We start from the raw sequence: 26202 nt of genomic DNA, 5'->3' as shown, positions 1-26202 counted from the left end.
GTTTGCCCCTGCCAGAGTTGTTTGGTTCTACTTTGGAGTGGATCAAGTTTCTGGGGCTGCCAGCACAGAGCCTGTGGGGTGCTCCCCTGGGTTCAAAGTCTGCCCCAACTGCTCTCATATCTTGGTCCCGTACATCCCTCAGGACTTCCAGAAGAAACCAGTACAGCCACTCTCCTGGGAAGACAGCAGTGACAGCTTGTAGACCAAAATGTTTGCTGTGAGGCTAAGGCGTTCTACTGCAGCACAGATACACATTCGAAAAGCATACAATATTCAAAAACAAAGTGCCAACCTAAAACAAGATTGCAGTCAAAATGACCACCTCAGACAAGTGTGAGCAATGTTTCAGTCTCTGTTATACGTCGGCAAATATGCCACACAGTGCAGACGCTCATACTGCTGAAAAGGAAGTTACCTGACTGAGAAAGGTATAAATAGAAATCGGAGCCTGCTCCAAACGACCTGGTCAGCCCCAAGTGGGCTGTAAAAACCTCCTGGAGTTTTCATTCATTTAATGTCTGGTACAAGACACTGCGTCCAACCAGTTATGTTTGAATGTCAAACCTACCCCAATCCTTAAACCAACCTCACAGTTTCCTGCTGTGTTTTATCAACCTCCCAACCTACCCCAACTCTTAACCCAACCTCACAGTAACAAACCTCCATGTGGGTTTCATTGATTCAATGTCTCGTACATGGCACAGAATACAACCTATCGCAGTTTATTAAAATCACACCTACCCCAGCCCTAGGCCCAACCTCACGGTAACCTGCTGTGTTTTATTCAATTTTACTCCTACCCCAACCCTAAACACAACCTCAGAGTAAGCAGTTTATATATTTTTTATTTTTATGAATGTCTACTACAGCCACATCAATCGCAAACCCAGCCTACGTGCGGCATAAGTGCCTACCACTTAGAGGTCATCCAGCCGACTTGCAGTGTAATCTCCTCCACTTGTAGGTCTCTGAGCTGCAGCAACACCTAAGGGCTCTGACACACAGACACAAAAGAAACCATTGCTTTTAACCTACTCTTGGAGAGGAGAGAGTCTCCGACCCTGGATCTCAGGTCTTCTATGGAGGGACTGTCAGGAATCCTGTAAGAGCATCCCATCCACACAACCTCTTGCCATAAAAACAAAGCAGAATGTGTGGTGAAGGAACTCCGGGTTGACAGAGCCTTGTCCTTGCTTCAAGCAATGTGCTAACAAGGTGCTGAACAGAGTGACGGTGGCACAAAGGTTAGCGCTTATGACTACGGATCAGAAGATTCTCGGTTACGGAAACCAAGAAACTGTGTATGAGAGAGTGCGTAAGTGTATGAGTGGCACTTGTGCAAGTGGAGCAGGGACTTGCCAGCGATCAGAATGAACTGGAGTTTGTGCCAAGACTGGGTTTCAAGAGTGGCAGTTCCCATATGGTCTAGCGGTTAGGATTTCTGGTTTTCACCCAGGCGGCCCGGGTTCGACTCCCGGTATGGGAAGGCTTGAGTGCTTTTGCTTCTGTCCTTTTTGGCCAGCGGTCGGACTGCAGCTACATTATAGGATGTGGTTGTGGAACTGCCCCGTAAGCCTTCGATAGCTCAGTTGGTAGAGCGGAGGACTGTAGGTGGGATGATGGCAATCCTTAGGTCGCTGGTTCGACTCCGGCTCGAAGGACATCTTTTGCGCTCGAGCCGCTTTCTTGCCTTCGCCAAGTCAGTTAACCACTCCTCAAAGTTCAGCATGGAGGTGAAAAGGATGTTCCCTGACCGGGAATCGAACCCCGGCCGCGGCGGTGAGAGCGCCGAATCCTAACCACTAGACCACCAGGGAAGGTCTGCGTGAAGGTTGGCCTCAAGTCTACCTGTGGGCCTCCACCCAGGTGTGCTGCAGCTGCTCTGACAAAAATAACTCTAACGTTTGCAACCTCCTCCTGGAGAAGAGAAAGTCTCAGAGCCTGGATCACAGTTCTTCTTGGGAGGGACTGTCACATGCTCGGTGTAAGAGCATCCTATCGGCACCACAACTTGCCATGACAACAAAGCACAGCATGCGTTGAAGGAACTCCATGTTCACCGAGCCGTGTCCTCTTTCCAACGACCATGCTAATGAGCACTGCTGATGCGGACTGGGCCAGTGGCGCAATGGATAACGCGTCTGACTACGGATCAGAAGATTCTAGGTTCGACTCCTGGCTGGCTCGTCCAGGATTTTTTTGCGTTGCTCTCAGTGCAGTGCGGTCGCGGTTTGCCCCTGCCGGAGTTGTTCGGTTCTACTCTGGAGTGAATCGAGTTTCTGGGGCCGCCAGCACAGAGCCTGTGGGGTGCTCTCCTGGGTTCAAAGGCTGCCCCAACCGCTCTCATGTCTTGGTCCCGTACATCCCTCAGGACTTCCAGAAGAAACCAGTACAGCCACTCTCCTGGGAAGACAGCAGTGACAGCTTGTAAACCAAAATGTTTGCTGTGAGGCTAAGGCGTTCTACTGCAGCACAGATACGCATTCGAAAAGCATACAATATTCAAAAACAAAGTGCCAACCTAAAACAAGATTGCAGTCAAAATGACCACCTCAGACAAGTGTGAGCAATGTTTCAGTCTATGTTATACGTCGGCAAATATGCCACACAGTGCAGACGCTCATACTACTGAAAAGGAAGTTACCTGACTGAGAAAGGTATAAATAGAAATCGGAGCCTGCTCCAAACGACCTGGTCAGCCCCAAGTGGGCTGTAAAAACCTCCTGGAGTTTTCATTCATTTAATGTCTGGTACAAGACACTGCGTCCAACCAGTTATGTTTGAATGTCAAACCTACCCCAATCCTTAAACCAACCTCACAGTTTCCTGCTGTGTTTTATCAACCTCCCAACCTACCCCAACTCTTAACCCAACCTCACAGTAACAAACCTCCATGTGGGTTTCATTGATTCAATGTCTCGTACATGGCACAGAATACAACCTATCGCAGTTTATTAAAATCACACCTACCCCAGCCCTAGGCCCAACCTCACGGTAACCTGCTGTGTTTTATTCAATTTTACTCCTACCCCAACCCTAAACACAACCTCAGAGTAAGCAGTTTATATATTTTTTTATTTTTATGAATGTCTACTACAGCCACATCAATCGCAAACCCAGCCTACGTGCGGCATAAGTGCCTACCACTTAGAGGTCATCCAGCCGACTTGCAGTGTAATCTCCTCCACTTGTAGGTCTCTGAGCTGCAGCAACACCTAAGGGCTCTGACACACAGACACAAAAGAAACCATTGCTTTTAACCTACTCTTGGAGAGGAGAGAGTCTCCGACCCTGGATCTCAGGTCTTCTATGGAGGGACTGTCAGGAATCCTGTAAGAGCATCCCATCCACACAACCTCTTGCCATAAAAACAAAGCAGAATGTGTGGTGAAGGAACTCCGGGTTGACAGAGCCTTGTCCTTGCTTCAAGCAATGTGCTAACAAGGTGCTGAACAGAGTGACGGTGGCACAAAGGTTAGCGCTTATGACTACGGATCAGAAGATTCTCGGTTACGGAAACCAAGAAACTGTGTATGAGAGAGTGCGTAAGTGTATGAGTGGCACTTGTGCAAGCGGAGCAGGGACGTGCCAGCGATCAGAATGAACTGGAGTTTGTGCCAAGACTGGGTTTCAAGAGTGGCAGTTCCCATATGGTCTAGCGGTTAGGATTCCTGGTTTTCACCCAGGCGGCCCGGGTTCGACTCCCGGTATGGGAAGGCTTGAGTGCTTTTGCTTCTGTCCTTTTTGGCCAGCGGTCGGACTGCAGCTACATTATAGGATGTGGTTGTGGAACTGCCCCGTAAGCCTTCGATAGCTCAGTTGGTAGAGCGGAGGACTGTAGGTGGATGATGGCAATCCTTAGGTCGCTGGTTCGACTCCGGCTCGAAGGACATCTTTTGCGCTCGAGCCGCTTTCTTGCCTTCGCCAAGTCAGTTAACCACTCCTCAAAGTTCAGCATGGAGGTGAAAAGGATGTTCCCTGACCGGGAATCGAACCCGGGCCGCGGCGGTGAGAGCGCCGAATCCTAACCACTAGACCACCAGGGAAGGTCTGCGTGAAAGGTTGGCCTCAAGTCTAGCTGTGGGCCTCCACCCAGGTGTGCTGCAGCTGCTCTGACAAAAATAACTCTAACGTTTGCAACCTCCTCCTGGAGAAGAGAAAGTCTCAGAGCCTGGATCACAGTTCTTCTTGGGAGGGACTGTCACATGCTCTGTGTAAGAGCATCCTATCGACACCACAACTTGCCATGACAACAAAGCACAGCATGCGTTGAAGGAACTCCATGTTCACCGAGCCGTGTCCTCTTTCCAAGCAGCATGCTAATGAGCACTGCTGACGCGGACTGGGCCAGGGGCGCAATGGATAACACGTCTGACTACGGATCAGAAGATTCTAGGTTCGACTCCTGGCTGGCCCATTCAGGATTTTTTTGCGTTGCTCTCAGTGCAGTGCGGTCGCGGTTTGCCCCTGCCTGAGTTGTTCGGTTCTACTCTGGAGTGAATCGAGTTTCTGGGGCCGCCAGCACAGAGCCTGTGGGGTGCTCTCCTGGGTTCAAAGGCTGCCCCAACTGCTCTAATGTCTTGGTCCCGTACATCCCTCAGGACTTCCAGAAGAAACCAGTACAGCCACTCTCCTGGGAAGATGGCAGTGACAGCTTGTAGACCAAAATGTTTGCTGTGAGGCTAAGGCGTTCTACTGCAGCACAGATACGCATTCGAAAAGCAGACAATATTCAAAAACAAAGTGCCAACCTAAAACAAGATTGCAGTCAAAATGACCACCTCAGACAAGTGTGAGCAATGTTTCAGTCTCTGTTATATGTCGGCAAATATGCCACACAGTGCAGACTGGGCCAGTGGCGCATACTGTCACCTGTAAGTTGTGGTTATTATTGGTTACACCGGCCAATCACGTTCTGAGTTGGAACCAAGATTTTTTTTAATTCTTGGTCATGCTGGCCAATCACGTCCCGAGCTGGAACCAAGATTCACCCTATTCTTGATTACGGCAGCCAATCATGTTCCGAGTTACAATGAACGCTATGGCCAATCAGAGCCCTTATACCATTCAAGATTTGTACTGTAATAACAGATTTCGTTGCAGATTAATTCGGACAACAATTGCAAACTAAGTATTTTTATAACAAGTTGGTTTAAATGAATAACCATTACAGTAACGTTGAATACTATTCACTCTATATTTACTTTTACTTGATTTAAACTGTCCTTTAATTCCTTTCTAACCTCTACTTCTTCATGTGCTTTTGCTTTTTGTATTGATTTACTCATTTTAATCGTATACTTATTAATTTCATATTTTGTGTTATCCCACCATAGTCGTTTATCTTCATGATGCAACTCATTTTGTATTTCAGTATTTATCAAGTCCACTATTGCCTTTCTATAAGGTTCTCCTTTTAAAATTTCTGTATTTAAAATCCATATCCCTTTTCCTCTTTCGGTTTCATTAAAATCAATCTTCATTAATAAAAACTTGTGGTCGCTTAGCGCTGTTTCTTTAAAATAAACACTCTATAAAATCACCCAGTTTTTCCTTGCATAAAATAAAATCAATCCTACTTTGCTTTAAGTTACCAGCTACTAAATGTCTTCTTGAATATTCTCTTTTTCCTTCATTCCTTACTCTCCATATGTCCACTTCTTTGTGCTCTGCCATTAGTTTCTGCAACTCTTTTCTCCCAGTGTCATTCCTAAAAACCATGCCATCCGCTAAATCAGTTCTATTAAAAAATGTGTTAAAATATCCAATTAAAATAGTTTCTCCCCATAAAATCATTAGATCATTTATTGTTTAAAAAAGTCCTTCTTTTCCTTTTCTGCTACTGGAGCATGAATGTTACATAATGTTGTATTATTTTCTCTCATTCTAATAGCAAGGCATTTTCCCTCTTTATCATTGTATATTTCTTCCACATCATTCTTTATATCTTCTTTGACTAAAATAGCGACCCCTCTTCCCATCCTTCCATCACCATTGTTATAAAATATTTGCCCCCTCCATCTCCTTTTTAAATCTTCCATCATGCCATTATTCCGATTAGTCTCTTGTAAACAAATTAAGTTTTGTTCTTTGCACAGTTCCTTTACCTTGTCAAATTTTCCAACATTCAAAAGACCTCTTGTATTAAAACTAACACAATTAAAAACCATTAAAAGAAAAGATAAAAATAAATACTTAAAATTAGCGCTACCAAAATTAACGCGTTAACGCATGCGATTAATTTTAAATAATTAACGCGTTAAAAAAAATTAACGCAATTAACGCATGCAGGTTTTTTTACTTCCTGTTGTGGTAGACATGTGTTCAACATGCAATAAATGTGGATAAGACCAAGGAAGCACTTTTTGAAGGAAAGTTCCAGTATAAAACAATTAGGTACATCACAGGTTATCCAGAATTTCATGCAATTTCGGGTGTTTCATTTTTAACTTTCGACTTCTGTTGTAAGTTGACACCGCATGGCGAACAGAAACAAAATCATCCGCATTTCATGACTCGGTGTTCCTTTAAGGTAAGGTTCCTTTTAAGGCTACACGGTAAAATTTTAAAAAGAGTATTATCTTAATCATATTAAAATCGGAGTATTGGTGTCTTACGTAAATGTACTCAGTACGTCTGGTGAAGTCGCGAGCTGTCAAAGACAGGGCATTACTCTGCCTTTCAGCATGAGCCCACCAAGTTTAGCGTGTTTCCTCATATAAACACAACGAAAGCGTATACTTCGCGTTGTTGTGTCAGAATCCTTGTGAAATACAGTAATACTTTAGGACGCTTAGTTTAAGCAAATTTGATGAACTTGATCATGCGTGTTGAATCTGAGGGGAGTCGCTCCAGTATGGAAGGCCGTTGGGGCCAAAACGTCTGCAGCGCGTTGTGTGTGTCTGTCTGTGTGTTTGTCTGTGTCAGGCCCGTTGAGGGGTGTCAGGGGTGGAGTGAGCGACGTATCTGAGTAGGGGCGAGAGGGGTGTCCAATGTATTTAACGACCGGTTTGCAAGAAATGATCATTCATTTGCGGGCATTTGGGAGTCTCTGTGCACTTGCGGGATACTCCTAGTCTTAGCAACTGGATGAATGTAAAGGAGGATTAAGCAAAATTGTTTCTACTCTATAACTAATGTTCTCAACTCACAGCAATAAAACTTTACAATGAGTGCAACAGTTTGTATCCTATAGTTTATTATTATAATTTTTCATTTTCCATATCTGCAATTCCTGTATTTTGGCATTTTTTTGCAGTCCACTTAGAATCCAACATGGAAATCAATGTTTTCTTTATTGGCATTGATTGTTTTGAAATTTAAATGTCATTAACATGCCTGTGTTTTAATTTCTGTAATAAATATGGCTGTCAAGCCAGGATCTTGATGGTTTATTGTATGTTGTTTGCATGAAGAAATCTGTGTTACAAGTTAAACAAAAATTCTATTAAACAATTATATTTTGAATTTAAATAATTTTTTGTCATGCGTTTACATTAATTTTTACATTTAAATAGGCAAAATTACAAGTTTCAGTATTTTAAATGTGATTAATCGCAATATTTTTATTAAAGGTGCGATTAATTAGTTAATTTTTTTTAATCGATTGACAGCACTAATATATACAGGGAAAGCTGCCCTCATATCGAACACACACTCACATATGCATAGGCTTATATTATTATTTTAAAAAGTAACAGAAAAAAGGGCACTTTCTCTCCAGAAGGAAAAAAGGGCTCTTGATACAATTTGTGCCCCCTTCCTATCTCTCTGCACCCCTCGTTGAGAACCAAGAGAATCGCTTTCGAGGTTAACTAGGCAGCCGCACACTTGACCCGTGTGCATAGAGTAGGTGAGATCAAAGTCCCTTTAAGATATTCTATAGTCTTTGGGTGAGCTGGGACGCGGGCAGTGGACCAAACCATTGTGAGGAAGGGAAGAGGGATCTCTCATCTGTTTCTAAATGCATTTTTTTTTGCGTTTTTATTTTTTAATTTGCTCCATCTTGCTTTTCTTCAAAGGACACAGATGTTTAAGCAGCTGTTGTTCAGTGGTGAATTAGAAAACTTAACTATAAATATTAAGCATCACCACCGTCCACCCTACATCTACGCCCCTGTATGAAGTAGTGTTCTAGGTTATAACGATGCGTAAAGAATGCTCCGGCTTCAATACAGTGCGTTACAGTACACGACTGCCCCCTACTGTTCATGTCTTTATTTGCTAGACCATCTTTCCGTGCTAACGCGCCATATGTCGTGGCCATGCGAGATCACTTTGTTTCATGCGCGCGTTAGTTCATGCCAGATCTGTATATACATTTACCTGATTTTATTTTTTTACTTTTTGTTGCCCTGTCACCTGCTAAAAAAGCGGGGGATGTAGCTTATTGTGTGTCAAGTGACATAACGGAAGTGGGTGGAGCTAGAGGGGAAAGTCGGTGGCGGGAGCGACAGAACAGAAAAGCTTGTTACTGCTGAAGAACGTAATAAAAATAAGCTAGAAGCTATTACTTGTGTGTGTGTGTGTGTGATCATCTAACATCTACACAAGCCATCCAACTTCCCCTTCCACCACTACAATGTCCATCCATCCATTCATTTATTCATTTTATTTTGTGAATGTGTTATTTTTCAGGCTGATCTCAGAAATACAGTAATTTTTACTGACAGAATTTTAGGTGCAGGCTAGGACTGTCTCTGCCATTTGCAGATAACGTTGTCTTTTTGGCTTCATAGGACATGGAACTTCAGCATGCAGTAAGTGGGACTGTTTGCTGCTGAGTGTGACATGGCAGGGAAAGAAACAGCACCTCTAAGAAACCATTGTGCTTGACTGGAAAAAGGTGGCCATCTCCAGTTTGGAGGAGATTCCTTACCCCAAATGGAGTTTAAGTATCAGTGTTTTCCATGAGGAATGGAATGTGAGATTTAAAGATGGATCAGTGCAGCGGCAGCAGTAATGCAGTTGATGTGGTTGTCTGTTGTGGTGAAGGATCTGAGACGAAAGGCAATGTTCTTAATTTACTGCTCATTCTAGGTTCCTACTCTCACCTATGGTCATGACTGAAAAGAACAAGATCTTGGATACAACCGGCCACATTTTGCGAAGTGTTATGACCCGCTTGTTAGAGTCGCACCATAAGAGTGCCAACAAAATAGCCTGAATGCAAATTATTTATTATAAAATTAACTCATAGAACAAACAATCAAAGCAACCAACAAATTTCTAGGGATAATAATGACGATAAAGAACTTAGGATAAAATCACAACAACACTTTAACTACATGACAAAAGTAATGCAAAACAAAACCATAAGGTTAAAGAGCCAATGAGATGGCAGGTCTTGACATGTGGACTCCCGAGTAGCCACAGTGTCCTGGGGTAGCTAGCACAACAACTTTTATATACCCATTGATGAGTAATGCAGGCATCCAATCAGAATTTACCACATGCTCTAATCTGGAGTCATCACAGTGTATAAATATTGTAAAACTTAATACCTGTCGCTCTGCCTAAATCATAAAATATTCATCAAGTTTGTATTCGACTCAAAGTAAATGAAGTAAACTAGAAAAATCTAGAATCTAAAAGTAAAGAAACTTCACTAATAAAAGCTGCAACACAGGACAATTGAATGGGCTTTTAAAACTTGAGGCCCTGGTATACTGCAAACTAAGCGTCCTAGAGCTCCACCTTCTTTGATGTGCGGTGTCTTCCCAGTGATGTCTCTCATTCAGGGAGTCAGACAGTGAACATCATTTAAAACAACACTAGCTACATGAATACACTGGAGAGAGTACAAATTTATCTGCACTGGTACAATCACTTGCAAAGAGATTTTAAGCTGCAGAGGAGCTGTTGGCCAGATGTATATGACAGCCACCACCACGGTGTTTACGGTAAACGCGAGAAGCGCAACACATTTACAACCCGACCTACTGCAGTGTAGGAGTGTTGGAAAACAGTAAACTGTCACTCAGCCTTTTCAAACATTATTCAGACATGAAACATCCAGTGCACAGAGAAAATGTTTTGCTGCATTCATGTCATGTGTGCAACTTTTTTCTCTATGTGTTTCTTAAGCTGCGCCGAATGATTAAAACTCTGTAGACACTGATCAAATCTGTACGGTTTCTCTCCAGTGTGAATCCTGTTGTTTTCAGATGTGTTAACTGATTAAACCTCTTGTAAAAACACTTGTACAGTCTCTCCAGAGTAAATTGTCTGGTGCAGTTTCAATTTTGGAGCTGTAATAAGTCTTCTCACACTCAAAGCGCATATACTCTTTCACATCAGTGTGGATTTTCATGTGTTTATTAAGGTTTGCTGATCGGTTGAATCTCTTCCCACACTGAGTGCATGTGAATGGTTTCTCTCCAGTGTGGGTCTTACATAGTCAAGTGATGCAATTTCCAAGGTCAAAGTTCACCAAGCTTGAACCTTGCAAGGCAGTGAATTGCAAAACTTGACGCACAAACTTACGTTTCCAGTCTGACACATTTGCGTGCGTATGAATGGAAGTCTATGGAGAGAAAAGTCCGGTGTGACCACAGACCCCAATTTTATCCTCTATACACTGGCTGCCTGTTAAGTTTTGTATTAAATTTAAAATATTAATTCTCACCTATAAAGCTCTAAATAATCTAGCTCCTGTTTATCTTCTGTCTCGCTACAATCCAACTCGCTCTTTTAGATCTCAAAACTCAGGGCTTCTGTTAGTACCTAGAATAGCAAAGTCGAGTAAAGGAGGTTGAGCCTTCTCATTTATGGCTCCTAAACTCTGGAATAGCCTCCCTGATAACATCCGAGGCTCAGACACACTCTCTCAGTTCAAAACTAGATTAAAGACCTATCTGTTTAGTAAAGCATACACTCAATGCATCACTTAGCGGGTTTCCACAAGTTTCTACATCTTGCTTATATACACTATGAACAGCAGCTACGCTAATTATTATTATTTTTTTATTCATTTCCACCTGGGCATACTCATCCCGAGGTCCTCAGATTATGCGGAGTCACTGATTGGATCTAAGACCAGCGACTCCTATCAGTAAAGTTTTTTTTCCCTCTCCGCTGTCGCCACTGGCTTGTATGGTTCAGGATCGGTAGAGCTATGCATCAATGGATTTGCTCTTCAGTGTTTGGACTCTCAGTAATGATTTAAACCACACTGAACTGAGCTGAACTGAACTTAAACACTAAAAACTGAACTACCCTGATCCAATTTATTATGACCATTTATGTGAAGCTGCTTTGACACAATCTACATTGTAAAAGCGCTATACAAATAAAGCTGAATTGAATTTAATTAAGAGCAAGTGAATAGTTTCTCTCCAGTGTGGATCCTCATGTGTTTATAAAGGGATGATGATTGGCGAAAACTCTTCCCACACTGAGTGCATGTGAATGGTTTCTCTCCAGTGTGGATCCTTATGTGTTGATCAAGGTGTGATGAGCGGTTGAAACTCTTCCCACACTGAGTGCAAGTAAATGGTTTCTCTCCAGTGTGGGTCCTCATGTGTTTATTAAGTGATGACGCTTGGTGGAAACTCTTCCCACACTGAGTGCAAGTAAATGGTTTCTCTCTAGTGTGGATCCTCATGTGTAGATTAAAGTTTGATGATTGGCTGAAACTCTTTCCACACTGAGTGCAAGTAAATGGTTTCTCTCCAGTGTGGATCCTCATGTGTTGATAAAGGGATGATGATTGGCGAAAACTCTTCCCACACTGAGTGCACGTTATTGGTTTCTCTCCAGTGTGGATCCTTATGTGTTGATCTAGGTGTGATGAGCGGTTGAAACTCTTCCCACACTGAGTGCAAGTAAATGGTTTCTCTTCAGTGTGGATCCTCATGTGTTGTTTAAGGTATGATGAGCAGTTAAAACTTACTCCACACTGAGTGCATGTGAATGGTTTCTCTCCAGTGTGGATCCTCATGTGTTTATAAAGGGATGACGATTGGCAAAAACTCTTCCCACACTGAGTGCACGTTATTGGTTTCTCTCCAGTGTGGATCCTCATGTGGTGATTAAGGTGTGATAAGTAGTTAAAACTCTTCCCACACTGAGTGCAAGTAAATTGTTTCTCTCCAGTGTGGATCCTCATGTGTTGATCAAGGTGTGATGAACGGTTGAAACTCCTCCCACACTGAGTGCATGTGAATGGTTTCTCTCCAGTGTGGATCCTCATGTGTTTATTAAGTGATGATGCTTGGCGAAAACTCTTCCCACACTGAGTGCAAGTAAATGGTTTCTCTCCAGTGTGGATCCTCATGTGGTGATTAAGGTGTGATAAGTAGTTAAAACTCTTCCCACACTCAGTGCATGTGAATGGTTTCTCTCCAGTGTGGATCCTCATGTGTAGATTAAAGTTTGATGATTGGCTGAACCTCTTCCCACACTGAGTGCATGTGAATGGTTTCTCTCCAGTGTGGATCCTCATGTGTTTATAAAGGGATGATGATTGGCGAAAACTCTTCCCACACTGAGTGCACGTTATTGGTTTCTCTCCAGTGTGGATCCTTGTGTGTTGATCAAGGTGTGATGAGCGGTTGAAACTCTTCCCACACTGAGTGCAAGTAAATGGTTTCTCTCCAGTGTGGATCCTCATGTGGTGATTAAGGTGTGATGAGCGGTTGAAACTCCTCCCACACTGAGTGCATGTGAATGGTTTCTCTCCAGTGTGGATCATCATGTGAATCTTAAGTTTTCTTTTGCTTGCCAAAATCTTTCCACACTGAGTGCAGGTGAAACAATTATTGTCTCTCCTTTTCAAAATACCATTAGTCTGTAAATTAGTTTTTTCCTCAATTTTGACATGATGTTCCTCCTCTTTCCTCTCATTCTCTTCAATTAGGTCTGAAATAAATAAATAAAAGATTAGTTTTCATCAAGTCTAAAAATCTCTCATCAAAAGCTGAAAAGTAAAAAGACACTGGAAACATTGGCTACACACACTTATTTTGATGCATGTTAAATGTAAAATAAAATCAGATCATATTTTGTTCAGTCATTAACATGTACACATTTAAGCAAATTAAATTAATCTTTATTTATCTACTGCTTTTACAATGTAAATTGTGTCATAGTCACCTAACATAGAAGTCATTGTAAATTGAAACGCTGTCAGTCTAGTTTTCAAAGTTTCTTACATAATTGATCATAAAAGTAATTTTGGTCACATTGATAAGACACAGATTTGAAAGGTGTAAATGGTGTGACGACCCCTGTATTCTAGTTTGGATGTGGCAGATCCTGATTAGGTGCCATGGTTACTCCCCAATTGGTTCAAAGCATATAAATGCGAGCGTGAGCTAGCTTGTGTAGGATAGTGTGGCTACTGGCCGTCCTTGCATCAAGACCATCTCTTTATTTTGGCAACCTTATGGTTTTGTTTGGCATTATTTATATGTGTAGCTAAAGTTAGTTATTTTCTTCATTTTCCCCTAGACATTTGTTTGTTTCTTGATTTGTTGTTTTATTAGTTGTGTATATTAAATAAGTTGCATATATAATTTTTTTGTTGTCTGAGCTCTTTTATGTTGCAACTCGAACGAGGGGGTCGTAACAATGGCCTATTTTTATTTGTTTATATTCATATTTACAACAAAATGTTTTTCTAACATTTGTTTAGCAGACAGGGAATACTATGGATAGAATACTATGGATAAGATACTGTGGATAGAATGAAAGAACCGACAGGGGAAAGCAAAGAAGGAGGTGTTTGTTTCTTTATTAACTCATGGTGAGATAAGAGAAACATACATCCAGTTAGATCATTTTGTTCTCCTGATCTGGAATACCTTATGCTTCGGTGCCAACCACACTGGCCACCCTCATCCACCCTCAAGCCAACACACAAAAGGCGCTTAGGGAACTGAATGGGAGCATAAGCGAGCAGGAAACCACACACCCAGAGGCAGCGTTTATTGTTACAGGGGACTTTAACAATGCCAATCTCAGGAAAATCACTCCAAAATACTATCACCATATCACCACAAACATGCGTGGTGACCGAATTTTGGACCACTGCTATTCTCCGTTCCGGGAAGCCAACAAATCCCTCCCCCGCCCACCGCTAAGCAAATCAGATGACTCTTTTGTTCTGCTCTTGCCTGCTTACAGACAGAAACTGAAACGGGAACCACCCACCCTCAAGAGGTTTCAAAGCTGGACGGACCAATCGAGTTCCATACTTCAAGAATGTTTTGATCATATGGACTGGGAGATGTTTCGGGCAGCTTCTGATGACGACATTAAAGTTTACTCAAGACACCGTTACATGCCTCATCAGAAAGTGTATAGAAGACATGGTCCCAACAAAAACTGTCCGTATCTACCCTAACCCAAAACCATGGATTTATGGTGAAGTTCGAACAGCCCGATCAGTGTGAACCTCCGCTTATAAATCAAGAAATGCTGAGGAACAAAAACAAGCAAACTACAACCTCAGGTAAACTATCAAAGCAGCAAAACATCAATACAGAGATACAAGGTAGAGGGGAGGAGTATGTGGCAGGGACTTAATTACATCACAAACTTTAAAAGTAACAAACCCGCCACTGTAAACATTTCTGCATCTCTCCCGGACGAGCTCAACTTGTTCTACACCTGCTTTAAAGCCCAGGACAGCACCCACACACTGTGCACTCCCGCGGCCGATACCGAAACCGCCAGCACACTCTGTTTCTGTAGCAGACGTAACAAGATCTTTCCGGAACATATGGAAAGCTACGGCCCAGATGGCATCCCTGGACGTGTACTTAAAGCATGCGCACACCAGCTAGCAGGGGCTTTCACGGACATCGTTAACCTCTCGCTCTGTGGTTCCCACATGCTTTAAGACAGCTACTATTGTGCCCATACCGACATAATCTAAAATCACATGCTTAAATGACTGGCGTCCAGTTGCTCTGACACTCATCTTCAGCAAGTGCTTTGAGAAGCTGTTTAAAAAGCACATCTGCTCTGTACTGCCTGCTCACACTGACCCTCTGCAATTTGCTTACAGGAATAATCGCTCCACTGATGTTGCAATTGCTTTCACCTTGCACACTGCTCTGTCTCACCTGGAAAACAAAAACACATATGTGAGAATGCTGTTTGTGGACTACAGCTCAGTATTCAGCACTATAGTGCCTGCCAAACTAGTGGTGAAGCTCCAAGCTCTGGGTCTACACAGCTGTATGTGCATCTAGATCCTGGACTTCCTGTCAAGCAGACGCCAGGTGGTCAGAATGAACAACATGACCTGATCCACACTGATGATCCACATAGCTGTGTTCAGTCCACTCCTGTACTCCCTGTACACATGCGACTGTACAGCCAAACACAGCTCCAACGTCATCGTTAAATTTGCTGATGACAGTGGTGGGCCTAATCACAGATAATGATGAGATGGCCTACAGAGAGGAGTTTTACACTCTGACGCAGTGGTGTGAGGAAAACCACCTCTCACTCAACATCAGCAAAACCAAGGAGCTGGGAGAAGAGAGAACACACCCCCATCACCATCAACGGGACACCAGTGGAGAGAGTCAGCGCTTTCAAGTTTCTTGGAGTACACATTGCTGAGGATTTGACAAGGACTGTTCACACAGACGCAGTGCTAAGGAAGGCACAACAACGCCTCTTCTTCCTCAGGCGTCTCCGGAGGTTTGGAATAAGCCCTCACATCCTCCGCTCGTTCTACACCTGCACTGTGGGGAGCATCCTGCGTGGCTGTATCACCACCTGGTATGTAAATAGCACCAGCAGCAATCGCAAAGGCCTACATAGGATTGTGTGAACTGCTGGACGCGTAGTAGGAGGTGAGCTTCCCTCCCACCACGACATCACCAGGCGGTGCATGAGGAAAGCCAAGTGAATTATAAGCGACTCCAGCCACCCAAGCCATAGACTTTTCTCTCTGCTACCCTTAGGCAAATGGTTCAGCAGCATCCGGTCGCGCACCAGCCGACTAAAGGAAAGCTTCTTCCCTCAGACTATCAGGCTGATGAACACTTAATACCCCTCACTGCACACCATGTATATGTGGCATGCACTGCACTTTAACCAATACATACCTAAAACAATACAGCCTACAACTATGGGTACACATATTCATTATACATATCGCTGTCAACAATTATAATGCTGCCAAATTATTTTGTACTATCTGTATTTTGCACTGTCGTTATATTTGCACTGTCTGTAATTTGTACTGTCTAGAGCCAGCACCTAAGCTTTTCACTCATCATAGCACACATGCTGCTGATGATGTGACAATAAAAGTGATTTGATATTCATGGCCATTTTTTCTTCATTGGCCTTTATTATAGCAACATTTATATATATATATATATATATATATATATATATATATATATATATATATATATATATATATTAATATATATAAATATATATATTATAGCCATGACAGCATATAATCATGCAAGATACTTCTAAAAGATACACTAAACCTCGAGAAGAATCCTCTTCGGGACCAGGCACACCACACTCTATGAAGCAAACCAGTGGATGACAAGGAACCGCCATGCGCCTTCGTGATTAAATGCCACTACTTTTCCGAAAAAAAGGATATTTTGAAGAAAGCCACTGAAATAAAGACAACAGTACACTGGGCTGTGAATGACAATACAAATGTTAATGTCGCTCTCCGGTTAACTTTTAAATAACCACTATAGCACATGTTGGTTGTTGTTATTTCTAGTTCTCAAGTATATTTTGTCAGTAATGGGGTCGTTTTGTCATAAAACATCAAGAGCTGTTCAAATGGTTTTGTTTTATACGTGAGGTCCCACATGGTCAGCTAGCTAAGAGTGCGAGTAGGTGGAAGTGTGTGTAAGTTTACACCAAGGTTTCAATCTTGTGTTGTTTCGTGTTTATAAAAGTGTATGTGCGATCACACCTTTTTTTTCCTTTCCTCTCTCCCCCACACATCCCCCTACATACAAAACCCACAGATACCTTTCGGGTGCTTCGGATGCTTCTGATAAATGTTTTCAACAGCCCATAAAATGGGTGAAGTAAAGACAAACTTTACCAGTTAGAATGTGCGGAGGCTAAATCACCCAATAAAACGAAACAATTAAAATCAGTTCAAATCCGATATTGTATATTTACAGGAGACACATCTGTTGAAAAATGACTATTCTAAACTTAATAGAGGAGGCTATACACAAATATATTATTCAAACTTCAATAGCAAAAGTAGGGTCGTTGCTGTACTCATACATAAGAATGTACAGTTTGTCATTGAGTCAAATGTGCTGGATAAAAATGGCAGAAACATAATAATCCAAACTTTTAACATGTCTGTGGTCCTGGTCGATGTGTATGCTCCTAATTGGGACAATGTACACATTTTCATTGATTTATTTTCAATTTTGCCTAGTCTTGACACACACAATTTAATTTTAGGAGGCGAACCTCCTGAATTTTATTCACCTGTGCATCAAACCTATTTCAGGATTGACCATTTTCTCCTGGACAAGCAGTTACGTCCCTTACGCCCCATTCACAAGGGGCATCAGCGTCAACGCTTCCCGTTCACTTTGAATGGGTGATGTCAGGCGTTGTCGAACTGCATTGTGGATTCGTTGACGCTGCAAAAGTTGGGACTTGATCAACTTTTCAAGCGGCGATGGAAGCATCAGCCAACAGATCGCTGTATGCAAATACACCAGCTCAGACTGTGGCCTATTGCTGACTAAATTCATTGGCTATCGTTGCTATGATGATCACGTCAGCCCCAACTTCAGACACGCCCTCTGTCAAGCGTTGATGCTGAAGCCCCGTGTGAATGGGGCATTAATGTCAGCAGTAGAGTATGGTAGTATTGTTATTTCGGACCATTGTCCAGTCTCTCTAAAGCTATGTTTTCAGGCAATGGAATCCTCCAACATACATGGCGGTTTAACTCAAGACTCTTGGCAGACGACGATTTTGTAAAAGTTATTGATGCTTAAATTTATTTCTTCCTTGAGATAAACGAATCCCCAGAGATAAGTTTGAGCATCCTATGGTATACTCTGAAAGCATTTATAAAAGGACAGATTATTTAATATCAAGCTAGCGCAAATAAAAGAATGTCAAAACGGCTTACAGAGATTATGAATTAAATAATACAATTGATCAGCTACACTCAACATCACCTTCCGAAGAGCTCCATTAGAAAAGACTCCTTCTGCAAGCAGAATATGACTCCCTGACAAGTGAAAATGCAGAGAATCTCCACATAAGATCACGCTAGATTCATTATGAACATGGTGAACGAGCTGCCAGGTTATTGTGTTACCAACTGAAACAATCCTCAGCAGCTGGTTTTATAGCCGCAGTTAGTAAAGGTGAGGGCAGTATTATTACTGATTAACGGGGAATTAATGATCAATTTAAACACTTTTATAAAACCCTTTGAAGCTCTGAGGTAAACGAAATTGGACGTATTGAGAGCTTTTTCAATTATTTAGAATTGCCATACCTTTGTGATTCAGATCAGTTGGTATTAGAATAAAAAATAACACCTTCTGAAATTGAAAATGCAATTAAAAAATTGAAAACCGGAAAAGCACCAGGCCCTGATGGTTTCCGGCCGAGTTTTATAAGAAGTTTACTGTCAAGCTAACACCACTGTTGTGCAAGGTATTTGATGAAGCTCTTGTTTTGGAGACAATTTTTTCAGGTACTTTCAAGTCCATAGTTTCGTAAAAAAAACACTTCTCTCCTTCCCTGAACCAACCATAAGCATGTTGGATAGATGAATTGGTAAATATGGACCCATATCAAAGGGGTATGATGTCCATGTTATATGAAGTGGTCTAAAGAACTGCCTCCCCTTACCTAAATTATATAAAGCTAAAATAGGAAGACGGACTGGGACTAGAAATATCAGATACAGCCTGGCAATATGCCATAGAACTGGTACACTCATCCCCTGCATTTATTAGACATGGTCTTCTGCAGTTTAGGGTGCTTCTTAGGCTTCACCTATCTAGGAGCAAGCTGGCAAAAACGTATTTCATCTTGCCCCAGATGTGGTTTGGAGCCAGCAGATCTGATGTTCTGGCGATGCCCTAGGTTGCATAAATTTTTGGCCAATATTTTTAGATCATTTTCATCTATATGTAATAGAGATCATTGCCTTTTCTTCTTTATTGGCCAGACGCCTGATTTAGTCATTTAGTCATTTTCTCCCAAGATTCTCCTAGCCTGATTCTCCTAAGATGGAAAAAACAAACCCACCATCCCACAAACATTGGAGATTAGAATTGTTATCACATCTTAAACTCGAGCACCTTAAGTACATCATTTGGCAGCCTTTCCTCTCCTACATTGAACGCTCAGAGGTTATTATATCCTTGGTGAGAGTTTATCCCTAGTTTCCTAATTTATTTTATCTATTTTTATTAATTAATTTATTTTTATTTTTATCTTTCACCCTTTTTCTTTATGGGGTGTATGTCTGTAGCTATGTACCATGTTAATTTGTTGTTCAATATGTGTGTTGTGGAAAAATTGAAGACTTTGGAAAAATCTATTAAAATAGTTGAATAATAAGAATGTAAGCAGAACTAAAACATTGTTTTTAGAAGAGAAATAATCCAATTAATCTAGTTACAGTACATGTCTCTGTCGAAGGTCTGTGAATTTAAGCTAGTTATTAATTAAAGAAGAACAAGCCTTTCTCGTATGCGACTTTGTTTTTTGTGTGACTGAAATGTAGGTAATGGGTAAGCAGGATGAGAAAAAATTATATATTCTTCTATTATATATTCCTTCTATGCTAATCAAGGACTTCTGAGACATTGCAAGCATGGGATGGGTCCTCCTGGCTTGGTAGAGTTGATCACAGCTCCAGTACACATCTCTGCCATTTGCTTGCAGTAACCATGTGCTTTTCACCATACACAATTCTTCTGATTGTGATCTTCCTTCAAATAGCTTTATCATGTTTGGTGTCATTTGACAGTTTATGACTTAAGCGTTGTAGTGCTAAAATCAACAGAGACATTGATTGCTTGTATTTCAATATATTTACTATTGTTGAGTCATGGCCTGAGAGTATGTTAATGTTCTCACCCACTTTATCTCCTCTGCTGTGCTCTCTCATGTTCAGTTCGTTTTGGGGGTTGATTTTCACTCATGTTTAACAACGCTTTGCTCAGGGTATAATAAGGAACAGTAAGTGTTGATTTGGGAGAATGGCTTTTACTCTGCATTTCCTGCACAAGGCTGCGTAGCCTCATTTGCTAACAAAGGCAGTTTCACTGTCTTTGTTGCTCAGCAGTGCACGTTACAGCTAATTTCTTTATACAGTATGTTAGTTTGTTTCATTCTACTGTCTGTATATTCAAACATGTAACTTAATAAACAACTTTACCTGCTTTAAGCTTTGAGATTCTTTCTCTTTATCAATGATAATAACAATTTTGATGGAGTCAGATTAATTACAATGGAGTCAGATAAATAATGGATTTAAACACGCCATCCTTCAACTGCTTTCTGTTTCCGATTATTGGTTCAGAATAGCAGCGTAAGCTCCAAACCTTACGGCTATGTTTCCATCCAAAAATGCCAATTAAATTTATTTGCAAAACTGGAATATTGCATAAAAATATGCAAATAAATCAGTGTTGTCGGGCGACGAGGAGGCACAGTAGGTGGTGCTGTCGCCTCACAGCAAGAAGGTTGCTGGTTCGAGCCTCGGCTGGGTCAGTTGGCATTTCTGTGTGGAGTTTGCATGTTCTCCCCGAGCTGGCATGGGTTTTCTCTGGGTGCTCCGGTTTCCCCCACAAGATCAAAGACAAGCAGCATTACACTGTTTTAAGGATCTAAAAATTTATTCTTTAAAACGCAAAAAGATTCCAATAGCGGCGCCTGCTGGTATGTGAAGAATATGGTCAATACTGATGAACTTAACAACATCATATAGTTTAGAAAACTGTACAATGTTTTAAACTAATTAATTATTTTAGTGTCTATTTCATTCAGCATATTTAAAATTAGAGTCATCCACGTTTTCTGACATACTTTAAATCAGGGTTTCTACAGGTGACACCAAGTTTAATTTAAGACTTTTAAAGACATTTTTAAGACCATTATAAGGTTTTTTATTTGTCCTTTCAAAAAATATTTTTTATATAAAATATTTAATAATACAATAATAAATCAAAACTAATAATAACATTAAAATATTTTAGATATTTCTTAGCAAAATATCTTAAATATTGTGTAAAAACAAGAGAGCTCGACTGGGATCCACACACTTTTTTCTAAAATAAACTTTCTTTAAAATAAAATAAAAACTAATTAACAAATGTTTTAAAAGTTTTAAAAACTATAATCAACTAAATCCATTCAAAACAATCTGCCCAGGTGGATATCCTCAGCAGTCTTTACCATTATGATAAATAGAGTTAAAATGACCTTTTTAAATAAAAGTTGAAAGTTTTATTGAGATGGATTGTTGGTGATTGTATGGGTTTTGACCAAATTGGGTAACAAATCATGAACACAGGAAAATGAAGACTTGTTTAAAAAAGATTTATGACCGACAACACAACATTTCAGCAAATTTAAGACTTTTTAGGGCCAAATTTTAGATTTTGGAATTTAAGACATTTTAAGACTCTGCGGAAACTGTTTAAATACAATAGCCCTGATAATTAGTTATTATAATAATGATTTAATTCTAACTCTGATACTATCTGTGAGAACTAGTAACAACTACTAGAAACAAGTTTAAACCCATAAAGAAGTTGATGAAAAAAAGGGAATTGTGATCTACCCGACATATGCAAATGGAAAGTACCAAGCCAACACTATCACTGTAATAGCAGATATCTTTTATGAGAATACTGTAGGTCAAATATCGTCAGCTCAGTTTAACTTTTTATTAATTTATTGTTTTTATTTATTTTTTATAGCGACAGTGCTCAAGGGCGCTTTACACAGTAGGAGAACAAGAAAAGCAATAACCTTAAGAAGGTAGAGAAAATGGGAGACTAATAATACATAATGACAAAAGACATGAGAACAAGTAACAAAAGAAACTCATTCCTATCTTTTAATAAGTGCTTATGTGCATTTAGGAGAACTAGGCAGCACACTCAGGGCTGCAACATGGATTTAATTTAGTATTCTTATTATTAAAATATATCTGAATAAAAACTAACTTGTTTGTTCCTGCGGATCTTCCTGTTTGACTGTGAATGTTTCTTCAATCTTCACATCTTCACTCTCCTCTTTAATAAACGCCATCTTTATAACAGTGTGGAGATCAGTCGCTTCAGCAGGAGTTTTTCTCTGTGTTTGGACACTTTATCCTGTTTAAAATGAACAAAACAATGAACAGAAACAAAATAACTTCTCTTTAACACTTGCTTCAACAGTTTCTTTATATGAGAGTGATTGACAAAAATAAATCAGGTAAGTCTGAGCAAGAAACAATAGCCACAAACAAATGACCTGATAAAAACTAGTCCTCCATTTCTTTTATATATATATATATATATATATATATATATATATATATATATATATATATATATATATATAATATTGTATACCTATATTGGAATGACATTATGCTAGTAAATAAATAAAACCTTCATTAAAACACATTTCTGTTGTTCAAACAATAGCCCTCGATTACTGTTATTAAAATAGTACTTTGTTGTATAAAGGATTAAAATAATAGTCAACCGCAGGTATATAATATCGAAAGGAAAACCTGAAACTTTAATCAATCGGTTTATATTTGTGTAAAGTTGTGAAACAAACCTTCCTCCAGTTGAACCGCAGCGCGGAAGCGGCGCAGCCTTATGACGTCACACAACACGCCAAAATAAAAGTCTTTTTTTGTTCAGCTTTTTTGCCACTTACTGTTGCAGTCAGGACATGATAAATTTCACACTCCTTTTCACATCTCACACAACATATCTGCTCTCTCTCTCAAATACACAGACATTCAGTATTTTAAGTTGATCAAAACTTTTAATCCAAACATTTTTACACAATTTTGAAAAACTTGTTTAATCTACTAAGTATAAGTGTTTTTTTTTTCGTTTTTATTGTTGCAAAAAGTTTACATCACAAAACGGAACAATCATATATAAAATAAATTAAAATTGTTACAACTGCAACAAGGAGCAAGGAGCAGTACAAAAGATCTACATCAAAGGACAAACAAAACATTATGGGTCTGCACTTTTTCCACTTACAACAATGAATGTGATATACCCATTAGTAAAATAAAGTTCACAACATCAGAGAAAGAACAATGTAAATCAGCTTTGTAAAATAAAATATCTTCTAGAACAATAGGGGGGACTTAAATCCTCTTTAATGAAAGCCAAGGATGGATGTCAAACCAGAATTTAAAAGTAAATTAACAAGAAAAAAAAAGTGATTGAGTGTTTCTGGAGCAGATCTACACTTGTCAACATCAAAGTTAAATCTTTTTTGAATAAACTCGTTCACATGGTATATCCTGAATAAAATTATGTAATGAGTTTCGCTAACCTTAGGTGCTACAGGATATTTAAGAGAAAAGGTAAAAGCTTTGTCCTCTACTAAGGGTTTAACAACTCCTAGATGATAACACTTAAAATCACCCATTATAAGGCGTGTTGTAAATAAGCTTGTTGTTATATTTACTATCAAAAATATCAACATTGATAATTTTAAAGACGGAAGAAAAGTTACAAGTGTACATGGGGGATCAAAATAATTACTTTGAATTAACCTAAACAAAGCAATAGGTATAGCCTCGCTAATTTTAATATAACCTTTATCTGTGATTTTAACTCTATATTTATTTAAAAATTCGTTATGAGATAGTAGCAGTCCATTTTCATCTAACAAATCATTAATAAATATAATGCCTTTATTGTACCAGTCACTTTTAAACAATGATTTTCTGTTAATAATAACAGCCCTTTTATTTCAAAGAGTGGATTTATGAGGGGAAAATTATAGGTAAATATAATTTTCCAAAAAAGTAGTTCTTGCTATTGAAAATTAGACAGCATCAAAGGAAGTTTTGAACAATCATAATCATATCTTAATACAAATTCAAGGCCACCATTTTTTTAAACAAATTATTTGGGATATGATACCATATTGAATAAGGCTTAAACACTGTTTCAACCATTTAACTCTAAAAGTGCAATGAAGACATTCAAAATTAATAGCTTTCAAACCTCCATATTCTTACTCTTTGATCATATGATTCTTACGTAAATAATGTGATTTATTTTTACAAATAAATGTAAAAAATGTTAAATTAATAGATTTAACTATTTTGGGAGGAGTATATAAAGGATAAGTTAAGTATATCATTTTAGATAATCCCAGTCAAAATAATTTTACCCTGTATGGAAAGGTCTCTAGCTAGCCAATGATTTAGGGATTTTTTCATCCCTTCCATTTTAGTATTAAAATTTGCACATTCTCTATTAACAGAATTTTTGGTGATGGTAACTCCCAAGTATTTAACTTCTTCTTTTACTAGAATGCACTCTAATTCTCTTAAAGTACAATTCTGAATAGTTAATATTCCACATTTTCTTAGGTTTAAGGTGAGTTCAGAAGCTTTAGGAAACAGAAACTTTGACAAGAGCTAAAAGGAGCACCTCCCTATTTTTAAGAATTAATAGAGTGTCATCAGCAAACTGACTTAAAGTAAAAGTCCTACCAAGTATATTAATACCTAAAGTGTACTCTGATTTAATATAATGACATAAGTTCAACAGCTATATTAAAAAGTAAAGGTGAGATGGGACATCCTTGATGGATTCCTCTTATGATGTAAACTCTAGGAGATGATCCTGAATTCAGAGATTTACTACTGAATATATCAGTATAGAACATGGAAATTACCCTACAAAAGCTCGGACCAAACCCAAAAGTTTCTAAAGACTTTCTAAAGACAAAAAAGGATGCTCAAGGGTATCAAATGCCTTGAAAAAGTCTAGAAATAGAAATATACTTGTCTGAGGAATTAAATACCTATAATCGAGCATATCAACTATCATTCTGAATACTTCTCACTTTAATGAAAGCTGATTGTATTTCATTAATTATCTCGCCTATACCTTTTTTTGAGTCTATTGAAAATACATGAGAGAGCAATTTAAAATCATTGGACAAAAGAGTTATGGGTCTCCAATTGTCTAAAAATAATTTGTTTTTGCTTGGCTATGAAACTAAAATTATTAAATTCTGCTTCATAGAAGTCGATAGTTCTGCTTTGTCTTTACTTTTCTTAAGTGCTTCAAAAACTAAAAATCTCATCTCTGGCCAAAAATGTTTATGAAACTCAACTGTAATTCCGTATATGCCTGGATTTTCCATTGGATATTTTAGAAATAGCAACATCAAGTTCAGAGATAACAATGTCAGATTCCATCATTTCACAAAAGCTGTCATCTATAATAGGAACTTTATCTTTTGAAAAGGAAAAGAAAAAGTCACAATCACCCTCATTAAATTTTGATTTACATAATAATATGAATAGATGTGATCATCAATCAAAGTTTTCTCTTCACTTACATCGTTATTTATGCTAAGTTTATTAATAGTTTTTGAAGATTGCCTTTGCTTTACTAATTTAAAAAAAATATATATATGAAGAATTTTTCTCCCCCTCCTCTATCCATTTCACTCTAGATCGTAAAGCTCCTTTAGCTTTCTCTGTATAATAGTAATCTAACTCTGATGGCAAAATATGAAGTTCATTTTGTTCTATATCTCCAAGAAAATCTTTATCACCAGGGTCATTTATTCTAGATAAAACTGTTAACTGTCTTTTTTTCCTAACAGAGGAAAACAATAGCTCATTACAGCAGAGCCATTTTTAACTTGATTTATTTTTAATTTGAGAAAAGCATGTGGCAAAAGAAAAAGAAAACCAAACAGCAAATAGGGAGAAAAGCATTTGCCAAATGCTTATTTAAAAAGCTGTTTAAAATGTGTTTTGTGATTTATTAACCCAAATTTTTACTGTTTGATTAATCAGCCTTTAAAACATGAATTAAATAAAAATACAGTAATAAAAGTGTCTATTTATTTATACATTTAAAATGTTTTTGTAATGCATTGTTTTATTGCCTAATTAAATGACTTTTAACCATCTGGGGTCTGAGGGTGTTTTGGGGCTCTGGAGAAGTTTTGACATGCACTGACATTTGTGTT

The 26202-nt window shown here is 39.3% G+C and overlaps 1 protein-coding gene and 7 non-coding genes across 10 annotated transcripts; 5 read left to right on the top strand and 3 right to left on the bottom strand.

The window, feature by feature from the left end:
• The first annotated feature begins 1414 nt into the window (after nucleotides 1-1414).
• On the top strand, nucleotides 1415-1486 carry trnae-uuc (transfer RNA glutamic acid (anticodon UUC)). The gene has a single exon. It is a non-coding gene; the product is annotated as a tRNA-Glu (tRNA).
• An 88-nt stretch (nucleotides 1487-1574) lies between these two features.
• trnay-gua (transfer RNA tyrosine (anticodon GUA)) lies at nucleotides 1575-1661 on the top strand. The gene is given in 2 exon segments: nucleotides 1575-1611; nucleotides 1626-1661. It is a non-coding gene; the product is annotated as a tRNA-Tyr (tRNA).
• An 84-nt stretch (nucleotides 1662-1745) lies between these two features.
• On the bottom strand, nucleotides 1746-1817 carry trnae-cuc (transfer RNA glutamic acid (anticodon CUC)). The gene has a single exon. It is a non-coding gene; the product is annotated as a tRNA-Glu (tRNA).
• A 297-nt stretch (nucleotides 1818-2114) lies between these two features.
• trnar-acg (transfer RNA arginine (anticodon ACG)) lies at nucleotides 2115-2187 on the top strand. Its single transcript has one exon. It is a non-coding gene; the product is annotated as a tRNA-Arg (tRNA).
• Nucleotides 2188-3644: 1457 nt separating this feature from the next.
• trnae-uuc (transfer RNA glutamic acid (anticodon UUC)) lies at nucleotides 3645-3716 on the top strand. Its single transcript has one exon. It is a non-coding gene; the product is annotated as a tRNA-Glu (tRNA).
• Nucleotides 3717-3804: 88 nt separating this feature from the next.
• Nucleotides 3805-3890, top strand: trnay-gua (transfer RNA tyrosine (anticodon GUA)). Its single transcript is given in 2 exon segments — nucleotides 3805-3841; nucleotides 3855-3890. It is a non-coding gene; the product is annotated as a tRNA-Tyr (tRNA).
• An 84-nt stretch (nucleotides 3891-3974) lies between these two features.
• On the bottom strand, nucleotides 3975-4046 carry trnae-cuc (transfer RNA glutamic acid (anticodon CUC)). Its single transcript has one exon. It is a non-coding gene; the product is annotated as a tRNA-Glu (tRNA).
• A 5114-nt stretch (nucleotides 4047-9160) lies between these two features.
• LOC137490858 (uncharacterized) lies at nucleotides 9161-22831 on the bottom strand. Of its 3 annotated transcripts, none has more exons than XM_073947545.1 (4): nucleotides 22789-22831; nucleotides 22182-22331; nucleotides 14994-15071; nucleotides 9161-12861 (listed from the first exon to the last, which is right to left on the bottom strand). In XM_073947545.1, exon 4 carries the CDS (start codon nucleotides 12695-12697, stop codon nucleotides 11312-11314), a length of 1386 nt encoding a protein of 461 aa, XP_073803646.1. In that variant the 5' UTR covers nucleotides 12698-12861; nucleotides 14994-15071; nucleotides 22182-22331; nucleotides 22789-22831; the 3' UTR covers nucleotides 9161-11311. The 3 variants fall into 3 exon arrangements, with proteins under 3 accessions (XP_073803646.1, XP_073803647.1, XP_068075933.1); XM_073947546.1 differs by having other exon boundaries at nucleotides 15012-15071; XM_068219832.2 differs by lacking the exon at nucleotides 14994-15071.
• Nucleotides 22832-26202: the final 3371 nt, after the last annotated feature.

Source organism: Danio rerio, chromosome 4 (assembly GCF_049306965.1).
Source record: "Danio rerio strain Tuebingen ecotype United States chromosome 4, GRCz12tu, whole genome shotgun sequence".
In the NCBI taxonomy this organism is placed as follows: Eukaryota; Metazoa; Chordata; class Actinopteri; order Cypriniformes; family Danionidae; genus Danio; species Danio rerio.
Note: the sequence above shows the minus strand (reverse complement) of the source record. Positions and strands in the feature narration are given on the sequence as shown.

Excerpts from the sequence above, each read along its gene's own strand:
- LOC137490858 (XM_068219832.2), bottom strand. The coding sequence starts at position 22,266 with ATGGCGTTTATTAAAGAGGAGAGTGAAGATGTGAAGATTGAAGAAACA. Across the intron at positions 12,862-22,181 it reads AGATCCGCAGGAACAAACAA|ACCTAATTGAAGAGAATGAG; the intron begins GTTAGTTTTTAT and ends TATTTATTTCAG.